General features: G+C 37.8%; 1 protein-coding gene across 2 annotated transcripts in view; it reads left to right on the plus strand.

Annotated features, from left to right (window-relative positions):
- PRKD3 (protein kinase D3) overlaps positions 1-18,107 on the plus strand; it is a 78,310-nt gene that overhangs the window by 22,477 nt on the left and 37,726 nt on the right. For both annotated transcript variants that reach the window (XM_017860413.1, XM_017860412.1), the window contains 3 exons: positions 9,146-9,284; positions 11,776-11,907; positions 13,256-13,413. In XM_017860413.1, coding sequence (XP_017715902.1) covers positions 9,170-9,284; positions 11,776-11,907; positions 13,256-13,413 — 405 coding nt within the window. In that variant the 5' untranslated portion in view covers positions 9,146-9,169. The remainder of the gene's footprint in view (positions 1-9,145; positions 9,285-11,775; positions 11,908-13,255; positions 13,414-18,107) is intronic.

Genomic DNA, 18,107 nt, shown 5'->3' on the forward strand with positions numbered 1-18,107 from the left:
TGTTTGCAACTGTTGGAAACTTTTACTTAAAATAAGTTAATGCTGTAAAAGTAACGTCTAAAATGGTTACAGAAAGATAAGATTATTTTTTAAAATTATTGAAGTAATCATTAATGCAAAAGCAAAGAATCTGAAGTGAGCAGAGTGCATGAGGGTGGAAATTTAATAACTGTGATGAAATTCTGTTACATTCCCATATGGGCTGGGAAAATACTTCATTTTGCACTGTCAAGAGGGGTCATTGGCACAGTTTGTAGTAAGCAAATCCAGAAAATCTGGAGGGATGGGGGAGCAGTTGGAAAGAGGCCAAATTCAAGGCCTATTTTGCTTCTACCATGCTGTTTCTTTAGCTGTTTCTTTAATTTCCTCTTTCTTTTTATCAAGGATGAGGTAGGCTAGGTAAGGAATTATGGACTTGTCTAGTTTTCAAAAGGTTGCCAACTACTTCTACATTTCCCAGCCTCTCTATTCTCTTGACTCTTTTATTCCGTAAAGCAGGATTTCTCAACTTCAGCACTATTGACATTTTGGGTGGGCTAATTCTTGTGGAGGCTGCCCTGTGTGTTCTACAGTGCTCTACCCACTGAATGCTAGTAGCTCAAGTTGTGAAAACCAAAAATGTCTCAGGACGTTGTCATATAGCTTCTGGGGGCAAAATCATCCCAGCTGAGGATCATTGCCCTAGAGGACTAAACTAAATAATAGCCAGTGACAATTACTGACAATTACTTAAACATGTCATCACCTCTGCTGCTTTTCCAAACTTCTTCCCTCTCAGGAGAATAGAATGTTTAGAAGGGATACATACAACGGCATTTTATTGGGCAAGAATTGTATTTTGAAGAATATAGAGATAACATCATTAGTATAGGTTTCTGCCCCCACCCCTTTGACTCTATTAGTGATATAGCAGAGTCACAAATATAATTAAGGGCCAGGAAAGGTGACTTATGCCTGTAATCTCAGCACTTTGGGAGGCTAAGGCTAAAGGATTGCTTGAGCCCAGGAGTTTGAGGTTGCAGTGAGCCGTGATCAAGCCACTACATTGTGGGCGACAGAGGGAGACCCCCACTCAAAAAATGTAATCAAGAATTGGTTTTAATTAGTTTGCCAAAATATTTTCTCCTTTTCAAATTATACAACTGAAAGAAAAAAAAATGCTCTTCTCCTTTGTTCTTTGTTCTCCTGAAGTCTGATTTAGAACAAGAAGCTATTATCTTAAAAGCTCTCTTAGGTTTCACTGATGTCAAATCATTTTGAGAAATTCAACATCATACTTTGGAATATAAAGTATTTTGTTTATGGTTTTGATATGTGTTCAGGACTTATTAAGGTCTCCACATAATGAAAATCATTCTGAGGAATAATTGGATTTAGAGTTTTAAAGATGATCAATCCATTAAAATAGGCAAAGATAAGAATTCCTAATTTACAGAAAAGGAAATACAGATTCACTTAAGCATAGGAAAATGTTCAACTTCTTGTAATAAAAGAAATACAAGTTAAAACTACAAAAATATGCCGGGCGCGGTGGCTCAAGCCTGTAATCCTAGCACTTTGGGAGGCCGAGATGGGCAGATCACGAGGTCAGGAGATCGAGACCATCCTGGCTAACACGGTGAAACCCCATCTCTACTAAAATACAAAAAACTAGCCAGGCGAGGTGGCAGGCGCCTGTAGTCCCAGCTACTCGGGAGGCTGAGACAGGAGAATGGCGTAAACCGGGGAGGCGGAGCTTGCAGTTGGAAGAGATCCGGCCACTGCACTCCAGTCCGGGCGACAGAGCAAGACTCCGTCTCAAAAAAAAAAAAAAAAAAAAAAACCATTTTCATCTAAAGTCAACAAGTTTGATAATACACTATAAAAACATGGCAAAACAAGTACATACTCAGTATATTACTCGCAGAAGTATAAATTGGTTTGACCTCCATAAAGAGCAATTTGGCAGTATCTACAAATTTCAAATATGTGCTTTCTTTGAGCCAGCAAATCTCCTAGAAAGTTATCTCATATTCAAACTCAAAAAGTGGGAAAGGATATGTACATAGGATTACTCATTGGGTATTGCGCATACTCACAAGAGTTTGTAATAACTAAGGTGTATTTAGCTTATCAGGAGTTCTAATCTCTTTTATTTCTGTTTTTCTGGATAAATAATAGTTGTGCCTATTTATGAGGTACATGTGATATTTTGATACAAGCATACAATGCATAATGATCAAATGAGGGTAATTGGGATATCTATCACCTTAAATATTTATTTCTTTGTGTTAGGAACATTCCAGTTCTACTCTTCTAGTTATTTTGAAATATACAATAAATTGTTGTTAACTATATTCTCCCTATCATGCTACCAAACACTAGATCTTATTTTTTCTATCTAATTGTAGTTTTATAATCATTAACCAACCCCTTTATTCGCCCCAGCCACTACCCTTCAGAGCCTCTGGTAGTCTTCATTCTATTCTCTGTCTCCACGAGGTCAAATTTTTTTTTAATTTTTCACATACGAGTGAGAACATGCAACACTTGTCTTTCTGTGCCTGGCTTATTTCACCAACTGAAATGTTGTTCCTCACTTCTGTCCATGTTGTTGCAAATTATAGGATTTCATTATTTTCATGACTGAATAATATTCCACCGTGTATGTGTATCACGTTTTCTGTATCCATTTATCCATTGATGGACACTTAGGCTGATTCCCTATTGTGGCTATTGTGATTTTTGCTACAGTAACCATGGGAGTGCAGGTATCTTTCTGATATTTTTATTTCTTTTCTTTTGGGTAGATACCTACCAGCGAGATTGCTGGATCCTATGGTAGTTTTATTTTTAGCAACCTCCATACTGTTTTTCATAGTGACTGTACTAATTTACATTTCCACCAATAGTGTATGAGTATTCCCCTTTTTTTGCATCCTCACTAATATCTTTAATTTTTTGTCTTTTTCATAAAAGCCATTTTGAGATGAGATGATATCTCATTGTGGTTTTGATTTGCATTTCTCTGATGATTAGTGAATGTTGAGTATTTTTTCATATACCAATTTGGCATTTGTGTGTCTTCTTTTGAGAAATGTATTATTTAGATCTTTTGCTTATTTTTTAATTGGATTTTCTTTTGTTGTTGTTGTTGAGTCATTTGAGCTCCTCATATATTCTGGTTATTAACCACTTGTCAGTTGAATAGTTTGCAAATACTTTCTCCCATTGTGTAGGTTGTCGCTTCACTTGTTAATTATTTCCTTGCAGAAGCTTTGTGTGTGTGTGTGTGTGTGTGTGTGTGTGTGTGTTAGTAGAGATGGGGTTTCACCATGTTGACCAGGCTGGTCTTGAACTCCTGAGCTCAGGCAATCCACCGCCTCGGCCTCCCAGAGTGCTAGGATTACCAGTGAGCCACTGTGCCCAACTTTTTAGCTTGATGTGATCACCTTTGTCCATTTTTGTTTTGCCTAGCTGTGCTTTTCAGGTCTTACTCAAGGAATCTTTGCCCAGACTAATGTCCTGGAGTGTTTACCCATTGTTTTCTTCTAGAATATAAGGATGGTTCAGCATACACAAATCATTAAACATGATATGTCACATCAACAGAATGAAGACCAAAACCCATATGGTCATCTCAATAGATGCCAAAAAAAAATTCAGTAAAAATCAACACAATGAAAACTTCGTAATAAAAACTGTCAACAAACTGGGTATAGAAGGAACATACATCAAGACAGTGAGGGCCATATATGACAAACATGCAGCTGGTATACTGAATGCAGAAAAACTGAAAGCCTTTCCTCTAAGATCTGAAACAAGACAAGGATGCCCACTTTCACAACTTTGATTCAGCATAATACTGGAATTCTTAACTAGAGCAATTAGACAAGAGAAAGAAATAGACGGTATCCAAATTGGAAAGGAAGACGTCAAATTATCTTTTTTTGCAGATGATATGATCTTATATTTAGAAAAACCTAAAGACTCTGCCAAAAAACCATTAGAACTGATAAATAAATTAAGTAAAGATGTAGGATACAAAATCAACATACAGAAATCAGTAGCATTTCTGTATGCCAACAGTGAACAATCTGAAATAGAAACCATGAAAATTATCCCATTTACCATAGCTATAAATAAAATACCTAGGAATAAGCTTAACCAAAGAAGTGAAAGATCTCTACAATGAAAAGTGTAAAACATTGATGAAAAAAATTGAAAAGGACACTAAGTTCTTTGTATATATATATTAACATATTATGATAATTTTATGAAGTAGGCACTATTTTACAGATGGAAAAACTGAGGTTAAGGAACTTGGTTAAGATTATATACTTAGATGGATGATTATTTTAACAAAGGCAGTTTGGCATTAGTTTTATTGCTTACCCCATAACCCATTAGTAGGGACTGGTAAAAGAAAACTATACATCTTTTAAAAAAAAAAAAAAAAAAAAGAATAAGAATTTTTTAATGGAATGATGTCTAAAATATATTGCTAAGTGAAAAAAAAGCAAGCTGCAGAACAGTGTTTATAGCATGCTGCCATTTGTGTAAAATGAAGGAAAGGTATATTCATGTTTATTTGATATGTAAAATATTTTCGGAAGGATTCTGAGAAAACTGGCAGTACTGCTGACTACGGGACAGTTAATGAGGCAGCTAGGGCGTAGGTGTGCCTTCTACTCTTTTTTGCCTTTTGAAGTTTGAATAATTGCCTATTCAAAAATAAATAAGGTTGTATTTTAAAAGAGTATATATTGTATCTGAAAGTATAAAGTAAATATCCATGAGTCTCTATTGATATATATGTAAATGATTGGATGAATAAATAAGTGGGGGAAAATAGATAAATCTCCCATTTAGAAGAATTTCAAATAATTTGTGTAGATACTACACCTTCAAGGAAAGGAAACAGACAAACCTTTCCACTTCTTAAGTGCTCTGCTCATAGTAACTTACTTCCAAAGAGTATGTATAGAAAAGGGTGGGGGGAAAGTAGCTTTGCATTGGAGAATCCTGACAAACACTGCCTCAACCAACATCAGCAGTGATGTCATGTTGATAGTAGGTGCCCTTGGTAGAATGCAGTGAGAATGGCACTTTACCTCTGTGGTCTGCCTCCCCAAAACCCATCACCCCAGTAATAATGAGAAGAACATCAGACAAATTCCAGTAGAGAGGCATCCGACAATATACCTGACCAGTACTTCTCAAAACGGCCAGGATTGTCAAAATCCAGCAAAGTCTGAGAAACTAACACAGCCCAAAAGGGGCCTATGGGGACATAACAGTTAAAGGTGATATGGTATGGATGGGATTCTTAAACAGAAAAAGGATATTAGGTAAAAACTAAGGAAATCTGAATAAAGTATGAGCCTTAGTTAATGATAATGTATGGCTATTGGGTTATTAATTGTAATAAATATAACATGTAACTAATGTAAAATGTTAATAATAGGGGAAACTGGGTATGGGGTAGTATACAGGAACTCTGTACTATTGTCTACATTTTCTATAAATTTTAAACTATTTTTAAAAGTAGATTTTTTAAAGAGTGTATATAATATATACATTGAATAATATTTTTAAAGTAAATTTAAAATTCAGGTGTTCACCGCCTATTCCCCGGGAGCTTAACCATAAACCTGAAGTGATAGCCTAAGCATCCTTTGTTTTAAGCTCCACAGGTGGTTCTGACGTGTGGCCAGAAATAAGACATTGTTTAGAGATCCACTCCTGCTTGAAAACCTATTTTCTGAATTTTTCAAAATCAGGAACAGTAAATTCTTGTATATTCAATTCATTAACAGTTTGGTTTTTGTTTGTTCTGTATAATTCATAATGAATGTGTGCGCATGGTGTATTTCTTTTTAGGTGTATATCTTTAATATACACATGTCTCAAGACTTCTCATGTTTTTATTTTGGACTCTTACATAATTTCTAAATACCCTGCCAAACATACCTATAAATCATAGTCACGAATAGCAGAAATCTTTTTCACAGGCTGGTTATTATAATCTGTCTGTTGTATACATGAGTATAGTATGAAAACATGTTGAAATGACTTTATTCTTTATCGTTACCAACAGCTTTCTAGCCTCTAATATACATATGTCTATTTTAAATATTTTGTAATATCTCACTGTAATTTCTTTATATGCTTTTAAGTCTCTTAATACCAACTTCAGGTTGATATTATTTTTCATTAGGCCATGTGTTTATTAAGAAGGTTATATTTATTTTTTCCAATCATATATTAATTATTTTAATGTTGTTTTCCTTCTCCTGGTGTGTTTATTAGGTCTTCAGTTACCGTTATTCAGGACTTCTGGTTTAGTCAAAACAGTATTGATGAGCCATATGATTTATCGCAGATAGTTTCTGGAGAGAAATTCCCTTGTCTTTTTCCATTTACTTGCTATAGTTTCTGGAGAGAAATGTCCTTGTCTCTTTCCATTTACTTGCTATATAATTCAGACTGATACTTTTCTGACTGATAGTGTCACCCTTTCTTCAGCATCTTGCTCTCTGGTCTCTTCCTGTTCCTGTTCCTCTACACAATGCTGTCAGCATTATCTTTTTAAATCACAGATTTAATCATGTTCCTGCCTTGCTCTGAAACCCTATGTCTCTTCTCCCTCTTAGGTATACCTTAGTAATATAAACCACTGGTGTTTATGGATCACAGTGCTGAGACTTTTACAGCCATCAAGTAATTTAATTTTGATAAGAACCTTATAAAGCCAGCCTATAACTCCTATTATCCTCCATTTTATAAACAAGTAACTGATTTAGAGAAGTTAAGCAACCTTTCTAAGCACCTTAGAAAAGGTGCTATAGGTGCTATAGTTAGTAGGTGGCAAAGTTTGAACATAGTAACAGGTTTCTCTGTTAGTGTAGCGCCAGGGGGTTCCCTGTGCTTTTCTGCCCTCTTTATACCCAACTTTCCCCCATCTCATTCTTTAGTCTCAAGGCTCCACTTACCTTCTTCCGTTTACTTTGTAACTTCTCATTGATGACACTTACACTTTCAACCTATGGAAACTCTGCTTCTCTTTTTTTGTTCTGCTCAAATATCATACTGAATCCCTTTACTCCACCTTCCCAGTTAACATTTTTTATTCCTCCTCCTTCTATAATTTTTTTATTTTAATTTTGTTATTTGCCTTATACTATATATATTTGTGTTTGTTTCTGTCTTCCCACTAGATTGTAAGTTCCTGGAAGATAAGGACTGTTCTGTCTTTACAAACCGTGGGGCCAGTATCTTGCACTTACCAGACATGCAATAAGTCTGCCTTTTTGAAATCAGTTTTATTTATACAAATAGTAGAGTGAGTTAGTTTGTTTGTGATGGAGTCTCATTCTGTCACCCAGGCTGGAGTGCAGTTGTGCAGTCTTGGCTCACAGCAACCTCCCATCTCCCAGATTCGAGTGATTCTCTTGCCTCAGCCTCCCAAGTAGCTGGGACTACAGACATGCACCACCACACCTGGCTGATTTTTGTATTTTTATTAGAGACAGGGTTTCACCATGTTGTCCAGGCTGGTCTCGAACTCCTGACCTCAGATGATCTGCCTGCCTTGGCCTTCCAAAGTGCCAGGATTACAGGCGTGAGCCACCGCATCTGGCCTTAGAGTTTTAATGGGATGGAATGTGGAGTCCTTTGTCCTTACAAATTGTTGTAACTAAGTTATGAAGATATTTTATTCTCCAACTTAATAATTTGATAAAATTTAGTAAAATTTTAATTTTAAAATTAAAATGAAAATTTAATTTTTTGGATTTGTATTTTCACTTGTATTTTTTAATTGAGAATTCTTACACTGTTAGATATATGTTAAAGCATACTATGAGGTTTTACAAATACTATTGGTGACTCAAAAGGAGAATTAGTATTACAAAAATTCTAAATATTTCTGTACTTTTCCACAATTTACCCTGGTTAAAAAAACTATAAACTTGTAACTTTCTAATTAATCATTGTTTTTAATTTTTTTCTAATTTAACTTTAAAAAAAAGATTTGAGAGGCCAGTTGTGGTGACTCATGCCTCTAATCCCAGCACTTTGGGAGGCTGAGGTGGGGGAATCACTTGAGTCTAGAAGTTCAACACCAGCCTGGGCAACACAGGGAGATCCCTGTCTCTACAAAACATAAAAAATTAGCTGGCAGTGGTGGCATGCATCTGTGGTCCCAGCTACTTGGGAGGCTGAGGTGGGAGGATCACTTGAGCCTCAGAGTTTGAGGCTGCAGTGATGAACTGTGATCACATCACTGTACTCATCCTGAGCAACAGAACAAGACCCTGTCTCAAAAAAAAGTTTTGAGAACTCTTCAGAAGTATATACAGGAGTTTTCTAATGAGAAAATTAAGGCCAGAAAATGAGATGAAGCTAGGTTAGTGTTTGCACCTAAAACACATTCCGTAAGATCCAAGACTGATGGTAAAATTGGGCTACAAATTTGGCTGTGCTTTTTCTGTTGGGCAAAGTAAACAGGAAAACATGTTAACTTACATGAGCAAATCGTTCATGTTATAAAATCAACCAGATTAAGTTATTTTATGGGTGGGTCTTCACAGAGAAGGGCTACAATATGAAATAGGTAAACGATATCTTCAGCAACATCTCTGTGACAAATGCATTTAGTTTAGTGAGACTGATTCATATCAGACCATTTGATGCAGGCAGGTGACATGGTGTCATTTATTAAAGGATATTTTATGAGGAACCCAAATAAGTCAGTGAGCATTTATAATTCTGAGATCTACTGAAGAATTTTGAAATATCTAGAGCAGCATGTCTCAAGGCACTGGAAAGACTGCTTATCTTTCAGGCTAAGAATACAGTAGCAGTAGGTTTAAGATTATATTCTCCATCACTAACTGAATATAGAAATCCTGTATTTGTAAGAGACAAGTATTTTAAAATCATGAATGATTATTTATTTGTAAATTTACTTTTCTGTTTTTCTTGAACTTTAATATTAACCAGGATGCTCGAGTATGTGGATTACCATTTAGGTATCAATAGAGTGGTTAGCAAATGGTGTTAGGTTAAAACACTATGTTTTAAATTCTTTGATAAAATTGAAACATTTACTTGTAAAAATAGAAAGCTGTGGTTATACTGATATAGGACTACTATCCCTCAGTTTCCAGAGTGTGGATTCTTTGGCATGTATGACAAAATTCTTCTCTTTCGCCATGACATGAACTCAGAAAATATTTTGCAGCTGATTACCTCAGCAGATGACATACATGAAGGAGACCTAGTAGAAGTGGTTCTTTCAGGTAAGTAAGTGGCTTTTTAAATGTTACTGCCTTTTCCTCCCAAAGAGCCTAATTTTCTGTACTAAATGCTGCAATTCAATTATATTTGGTCTTTGTACTATTGTTACTTAATTTCTTTCATCTCTAATAATGGTCACCATGTGATCTTTCCTTTCAGGAATGTTATATCACCATTAAGAAAGAAAAATAGGCCGGGCACGGTGGCTCACGCCTGTAATCCCAGCACTTTGGGAGGCCGAGACGGGCAGATCACGAGGTCAGGAGATTGAGACCATCCTGGCTAACACTGTGAAACCCCGTCTCTACTAAAAAGTGCAAAAAATTAGCCGGGCGTGGTGGCAGGCGCCTGTAGTCCCAGCTGCTCGGGAGACTGAGGCAGGAGAATGGCGTGAACCCGGGAGGTGGAGCTTGCAGTGAGCCAAGATGGCGCCGCTGCACTCCAGCCTGGGGACAGAGCGAGACTCCGTCTCAAAAAAAAAAAAAGAAAGAAAAATAGCTGGCAACCGTGGCTCACACCTGTAAGCCCAGCACTTTGGGAGGCTGAGGCAGGAGGATTGCTTATCTCAGGAGTTTGAGACCAGCCTGAGCAGCATACCTCATCTCTACTAAAAATTAAAAAAAAAAAAAAAAAGCTAGGCGTGGTCACATGCAACTGTAGTCTTAGCTACTTGGGAGGATAAGGTGGGAGGATTGTCTGATCCTGGGTGATAGAGGCTACGGTGGGCCATGGTCACACCACTGCACTTCCTCCTGGACAACAGAGGGAGACTTGTCTCTTTAAAAAAAAAAAAAAGGCCGGGCGCGGTGGCTCACGCCTGTAATCCCAGCACTTTGGGAGGCTGAGGCAGGCGGATCACGAGGTCAGGAGATCGAGACCATCCTGGCTAACACGGTGACACCCCCTCTCTACTAAAAATACAAAAAAAAATTGGCCAGGCATGGTGGTGGGCGCCTAGTCCCAGCTACTTGGGAGGCTGAGGCAGAAGAATGGTGTGAACCTGGGAGGCGTAGCTTGCAGCGAACTGAGATCGCGCCACTGCACTCCAGCCTGGGCAACAGAGCAAGACTCTGTCTCAAAAAAAAAGAAAAAAAAAGGGAAAAAATCAGGATAGGAAAATAAACTGAATTACTTGAACGTTACTAAGCTAAGGAAGTTATTTGGTCTGAAAGAAATACACTCTTCTCTGAGTCAAATAAATAAAACAGTTACACTGAAATTCTGTTTTCCCCTTCCCCACCCCATTTCTGTAAAGAGCATAAAAGAAGAAAATAGGGGTTTAGAAAAGAGAGTCAGGAAAAAAGAAGTGATGAAGATATGGAAGAGGAAATTACAATGCTAGTTATTTCTGTGGCTTTAAAATAAAAAATGCTCTTTCCCTTTTTGTCCCGCTGGGCTTTTTTCTACCTTTGTCTTTTTCTACCTCACCCATTCTTGCCATACATTGTTTTTTAATTCCCACTGTTTGCCATCTCATCCAGCAGCAATGTGGGCAAGATAATAAGGAGTGAAAAGGAAGAAAGAATGCCATAATAATGCACATAGTAGGTCTGCAGTACTTTTTGTTTGGCAAGGAGGAGAACTGATGGAAGAAAGGAAGCAAGCTGGCCAGCTATGTGTTGGAACCCTGCTACCAAGTTCCCTTTTCTCAAATTCACCTTTGAGCCTTTTCTTGAGATCCTCTCTCTCCTTATTAGTCCCCACTCCTCTCCTCTTATTAGTCCCCACTCCTCTCCTCTTACATTTCTGATTCTGTCATTCATCTCACTCCCTGCTACACTGACCATTCATCTTCTATACAGCAACCCCAAACCATCTCTGTATTTCCCAATCCTTGCCTTCCTCTTCACTCCTGACGAGTTTTGCTCCCTGTCTCACCTGGAAGTCCTGCTCACATCTCTTCCTTCTCTACTCTGGACCCCATCAGACTACAGGGTATCCACTAATGACTTGCATTAGTGGAGAGGAAGTTCCTTGGGTCTACTGTCCAGTGTTCACTAAGGGGAAAGAAGTTTCTTTCTCTTATCCACTAGGACTGTGGAAAACAGACAGACAAGTATATCCTGGGATCTTAAGTTAGGATTCAGTATCTTTTTCCACAGAAACATTTCTGTAAATAGAAGTTAAGTTCCATACTACTTTTTACTTTAGTGTTCTATATCCCACTGTGTAAGTTAAGCAGTTTTTAATTGGCTAAAGTAGACCTAACATCTATTTGTAATATTGTCATTATGAGAAAATGCTGTTGGAGTTCCAAATTAACTAACCTACTACCTGCTTCTGGAGCTCAAATGATTAGCAGCAAATGGACTTCCTAAACTAGAGTTTGAAATCAAAATATTAAATGCTGAAAATAATTTACTTTTATGGTCCAGTGAAACTTTCAGAGAAAAAATGATTCTGTGTACTTTGACATAAATGAATATGTGAGCATTCTTAATCTCATCGCAGTTACAAATATAAGGTGTATTTTAATGCTTTTCTTTTTTAAAGCTTTAGCCACAGTAGAAGACTTCCAGATTCGTCCACATACTCTCTATGTACATTCTTACAAAGCTCCTACTTTCTGTGATTACTGTGGTGAGATGCTCTGGGGATTGGTACGTCAGGGACTGAAATGTGAAGGTAGGTGTTCTAAAATTTTTGTGGTCATTTCAAATAAGATTCCATATTTGCATTTTTTATTAGTGAAAAGATGATGAGCTGTTGACTAGGGTGGTAACAAGGATTTAGATTGGAGAGATCAGGACTCATTCTGTCTCTGCCACCTACTCCTTCATATTCTTGGGCAAATTACTAAACCTCTTAAGATTAATTTCTCTGTAAAATACATTCTGCCCTACTGGTTTTGTGAAGAGTAAATGGTTAAATTGGGTAATAGGGTTAAATATTTAGTACAGTGTAATGGCTCCATAAATATTCATGTTGTTTTTTGTTTTTAAAAAGTTTTCTTGGCCAGGCACGGTGGCTCACGCCTGTAATCCTAGCACTTTGGGATGCCGAGGCGGGTGGATCACCTGAAGTCAGAAGTTTGAGACCAGCCTGGCCAACATGGCGAAACCCCGTCTTTACTAAAGATACAAAAAATTAGCCAGGCAGGGTGGCCTACGCCTGTAATCCCAGCTACTCGGGAGGCTGGGGCAGGAGAATCGCTTGAACCTGGAAGGCGGAGGTTGCAGTGAGCCGAGATTGCACCATTGCACTCCAGCCTGGGTGAAAGAGCGAAACTCCGTCTCAAAAAAAAAAAAAAGTTGTCTCCTACATTCAGCTAAATTGTCAAATTTGTTCTGAATTAGAATTGCTAGCAGTAGGACACAGGTGCACATTTCTGATGAAGAAACAGTCTTCTAAGGTGGAGGGTCAATAAACTTTTTCTGTAGAGGGACAGGGAGTAAATGTTTTAGACTTTTTTGGCCATATGGTCTCTGTCATGATTTAACTCTGCTATTACGTTATGAAACCAGTCATAGACAATATGTAAACAAATAGATATGGCTGTGTTCCAATAAAACTTTATTTAGGAACATCAAAATTTGAGTTTCATAAAATTTTCATGTCACAGGAGGAATTTGGTACAGAGGCCATAGTTTGCTAACCAGTGCTTTAAGCCAGTGGTTCTCAAACCGTATTGTGCATCCTAAAACACACTTTGCTGGGTCTCATCCCCATAGTTTCTAACTCAGTAGATCTGGGGTGGAGCCTTGTAATTTACATTTTTAGCAAATTTCCAGGTGGTTGCCTTAGGGACCACACTTCAAGAACCACTGCTGTAGCTGACTTACCCTTTTTACACATTTCCTTTTCTTCTTGAATTCATTAGCTTCCACTTAGCCTGCCGTCAGGGTTCTTAATTAGGGTAGGTATGGCTCACAGAAAATACGTTAAATAAAAGAAGCAGTGGTTTTTATGTATCACACTTAAATAGTAAAGTTTTTTTTTTAATCTTATATTTTGCCTTGTAAAATATGTTTAGGCTGTGGATTAAATTACCATAAACGATGTGCCTTCAAGATTCCAAATAACTGTAGTGGAGTAAGAAAGAGACGTCTGTCAAATGTATCTTTACCGGGACCCGGCCTCTCAGTTCCAAGACCCCTACAGCCTGAATATGTAGCCCTTCCCAGTGAAGAGGTACGTATTCTAAGGTAATAGACGTTTTACTAGTTATTCTATGTTTCTACAGGGTGTATGACATCACTCTAGAACATAATTTATACGCTAAAGAATGGTAATATTGCTGCACTTAAGAAACATAAAATGTAGTAATGGAGATATGACTTACAAGTAGTAATGAATTCCTTTTTGTACACTTTGGGATGTTATTATGGCTTGTACCACTGCTTTAGCCTTCTAGCCAGTATCCTGGCTCCTGGTCTCCATACTTCATCTTTTTTTTTTTAATTTTTTTTTAAATTTTTGTTTTTTTGAGATGGAGTCTTGCTCTGTCACCCAGGCTGGAGTGCAGTGACACGGTCTCTGCTCACTGCAACCTCCACCTCACGGGTTCAAGCGATTCTCCTACCTCAGCCTCCCGAGTAGCTGGGATTACAGATGCGTGCCACCACACCCAGCTAATTTTTTATTTTTAGTAGAGAGAGGGTTTCACCATGTTGGCCAGGCTGGTCTTGAACTCCTGACCTTGTGATCAGCCCGCCTCAGCCTCTCAAAGTTCTGGGATTACAGGCATGAGCCACTGCTATCTGCAGATCTGTATACAGATGAGACAGTTGAGACAGAGCAGTTAAGGGACTTGTGTGAAGTCAGAGAGCAAATTAGTAAGATAGTGGAATTAAACCCAGATCTCATTATTAATAAGTCAGTGATTTTTTTCCTAATACAGTGTACTTCTCAAGGGCAAAGGCAGTAGATCCAGGAAAAAAGAAATAACTCCCTTGTACATTTGATAGTATTTGAAACGACTTCTATCTGTAGGTTGTAATCTTACTATTTAGTTGTTTCTATAACTTCTCTGATCTTCTGTAAATTAATGGCAAAATCAAGGCCTTGTCTTGGTACTATGGTCATTATATTTTGCTAAGTTGAGACACCAGAGTAAAACTTTTGAAATCTTTTCACAAAATTCCATCTTCTCCTATTATTTACCCCTAGTGTGAGATTTTAAATGATAAAAGAGTGCTGTGGCACAAAGGACTGAAAATGAGGGGTTGGTATAAACCTACAGAAGAGCCTGGAAAAGATTCGTAGGAAAAAGTTAGTGCATCTTATACACTGAACTGCACAGAGGACTTACCTAGGAATGAGGACAGTAGAATAGAGGTATGTTAAGAGCCCCACAAATGATGCTGGTATGCCACCTATGCCCAGTTGAGTATTACTAGATTAGGAAATAGCAGAAGGACAGAGCAAGTGGATAAGGTATTACATTTTTCATTAGTTTATATTTTATCTTGAATATGAAAACTCCTTAGGGAAGTATAAGAAGTGCAGTTACATGTCTGAATTGTTTAGATTGTTCAGAGTATTTTTAAACAAATAGAACTTGTAGCATGGAAGGGCTTTCAAGGTTTACTTTGGTCAGTTCAAGCATAGTCTCAAAAAAAAGAAGGCAGAGTAAGAGAAGAGTCTGTGGGGGAAAATTAGAAGAAAGGATGAGTGGAGTGGGAAGGAACGGAGGAGATACCATTTAGGAAGAAAGAACCCCTGAAGCTCAACCAAGGTTAGAAAAGAACTAACTCAGAGTGGCTGCCCTTTAAGAGCCTCATAAAGTATCATGTGCCAGGCTTTATGCTAGGTGCTTTCCTTTTGTCATATAACCCTTATCACAGTCCTAAGAGGTATAGGGGTTATCCTGATTTTATAGTTAGGGGAAATGGGTAAGAAACAGGTTTCTAAGGAGTCAAGATATTAAACTTCACTAAATAGTAAGATAAGCTTGAAAATGGGCAAGTTAGGAGTAGAAACTTTTTATCTTTTTTCTTTTTTTTTTTTTTTTTTTTTTTGAGGTGGAAAAAGAAATGTGCTAAAGGAAATACTTGTCTGTTTCACTCTGTCACCCAGGCTGTAGTGCAGTGGTGCCATCTTGGCTCACTGCAGCCTCCAACTCCTAGGTTCAAGCGATTCTCCTGCCTCAGCCTCTTGAGTTCCTGGGATTACAGGTGCCATGCCCGACTAATTTTCGTATTGTTAGTAGAGAGGGGGTTTCACCCTGTTGGACCAGGCTGGCCTCAAACTCCTCAGGTGTTCCCCCTGCCTTGGCCTCCCAAAGTGCTAGGATTACAGGCATGAGCCACCGCGCCTGGCCAGGAGTAGAAACTTTTGAATCTGACTCTAAGGTTGTTTTTGTTTATGTGTAAGAAGTCAGTTTCTGTTATGTCTGTTATAATGTCAGTCTAAAGCAGGGGTGTCCAGTCTTTTGGCTTCCCTTTTGGCTTCTACAATGGAAGAAGAATTGTCTTGGGCCACACATAAAATATACTAACACTAATGATAGCTGATGCACTAAAATTTAAAAAAAAAAAAATCTCATAATGTTTTAAGAAAGTTTACAAATTTGTCTTGGGCTTCGTTCAGAGCTGTCTTGGGCTGCCTGTGGCTGCAGGTTGAACAGGTTTGGTCTAAAGGGAATCCAGTAAAGAGACGGAAGAACAGAAGAAGATTGTTCATTGAATTTGGTTAAAATGGGACCACTGAGATTCAAGAAACCAGAATTGAGTGCTGGCTGCTTGAAGGTGAAACAGACAAGTATTCCCTTGAGCACATTTGGGAGAATTCCTTAGGGGTTAGGAAGGATAGAATCAATCTAGAAAGAAAATGTTGAATCTGAGTGTGTGTAAAACTGGAGAATTGCCGGGCGCGGTGACACACGCCTGTAATCCCAGCACTTTCGGGGGCAGGCGGATCACCTGAAGTCGGGAGTTCAAGACCAGCCTGGGCAACATGGTGAAACCCCATCTCTACTAAAAATACAAAATTAGCTGGGCGTGGTGGCATGCTTCTGTAATCCCAGCTACTTGGAAGGCTGAGGCAGGAGAATCGCTTGAACCCAGGAGGCAGAGGTTGCAGTGAGCCGAGATTGTGCCATTGCACTCCAGCCTGGGCAAAAATAGTGAAAATCCATCTCAAAAAAAAAAAGAAAGAAAAAAATGGAGAATTTCACTAATACACCAAAGCTGATTAAATATACATAATTGAGGAATTACCTATTTTAAAATGTGTTTTATTCCCTTTATTTTATATATAATTGAGAGTTGACTGTATTGTTACAACGTTTTTGTGAGCAATTACTTTGGCAAATGTTAACTTAAGCTGTGGAAATAATCAGATTACTTTTAGAAAATTACTGGTTGTACATTAATAAGAAATAATAGTTGAAGCTAAGCACTAATTTGTATATAGGGGACATTAAAACAAGAAAGAACTTCCACTCAGTTCTAGTTACTGATTTCAGTGGTCTCATTTTAACCAAATTTTCTACGTAACTATACCAACATCCTTCTCCATCCAAATTCTAATTAAGTCTGCCATACCTTTCTTGCCATCCTCGCCCAATAGTGTGGCAATCCACTGTTACTGATAGGATTGCATTATGCAGAGATAAATTAAAATGGGAAAAAGGGGCCGGGTGCCGTGGCTCATGCCTGTAATCCCAGCACTTTGGGAGGCCGAGGCGAGCGGATCACCTGAGGTCAGGAGTTCGAGACCAGCCTGGCCAACATGGTGAAACCCGTCTCTACTAAAAATACATAATTAGCCAGGTGTGGTGGCACATGCCTGTAATCCCAGCTACTTGGGAGGCTGAGACAGGAGAATTGCTTGAACCTAAGAGGTGGAGGTTGCAGTAAGCCGAGATCATGCCATTGCACTCCAGCCTGGGCAATAAGAGCAAAACTCCGTCTCAAAAAGAAAAAAAAATAGTTCCTATACTATCAGTCTGAGGCATCTTATAGTACTCTTCTTCAACTAGTTGTTTTGTCCTTTTCCTTTTCTTCCCCCCTTTTTTAAAATTTTTTTCTCCTCCCCTTCTCCCTTTCACTTTCCTGTCTCTTGTTTTTTTCCGACTTCTTTTCCTTTCCTTGGTTGAACATGTTAATGTAGAATTGCCCAATTTCTCTGAGTTACAAACATTACTAGTTATAGAAAGCATCTGAAAGATCTCAGGACCTCAGTTCTGGCAGTGAGAATGCAAGCAGGTACAGCAAAATCTGTTAATATAGCTAGATGGTAGTTGAGTATTAGGATTTTGTGCTTGAGAATTTGGATTATGTTTTATTCAATTTTGTGTCCCTAGTATATAATAGGGCCTGGCATATAATAATCAGTGAATGTGTGTTGAATGAATGGAATGAGCCACATTGAACTGGGTGATCTATAATTTAGTTTGATTATTTCCTTCATATAGAAAGGGTCATAGTTACCAAAATCTACTTACCCCTCAGGTTACAAAAATGTTTAATTCATGCCTTCTTTAATTTTGCTTTTGTTCACCTGGTAGAAATCACCTGGTAGAAAACCCAAACAATTGGAAAATAAAGGAACTTCTTAAAGCTGAGTTACTGAAACTATTGTTTTAATTAGTTTTGTATCTGCCATTGTTTATCATTATTAATTAAACTTAAAATGTATGTACATATTTTAGTATTAAGATAAATTTGAAAATCTAAAATGTGTTTCAAAATATATTCAGATGTCATTCAGTAATGCAAAATGAGCAACAATAATACTTTCTGAATTTATTTGTTTTAAAGTTTGTGGGTTTTATTGTAAAGTGCTGAAATGTGCCTGGCAAATAATAATCAGCGAATATGTACCTGAGAATTAACGTATCTTAGATTTTTTTTTTTTTTTTTTTTTTTTTTTTTTTTTTT

The sequence above is a fragment of the Rhinopithecus bieti genome, unplaced genomic scaffold (genome assembly GCF_001698545.2).
Source record: "Rhinopithecus bieti isolate Rb0 unplaced genomic scaffold, ASM169854v2 scaffold_52032, whole genome shotgun sequence".
Classification (NCBI taxonomy): domain Eukaryota; kingdom Metazoa; phylum Chordata; class Mammalia; order Primates; family Cercopithecidae; genus Rhinopithecus; species Rhinopithecus bieti.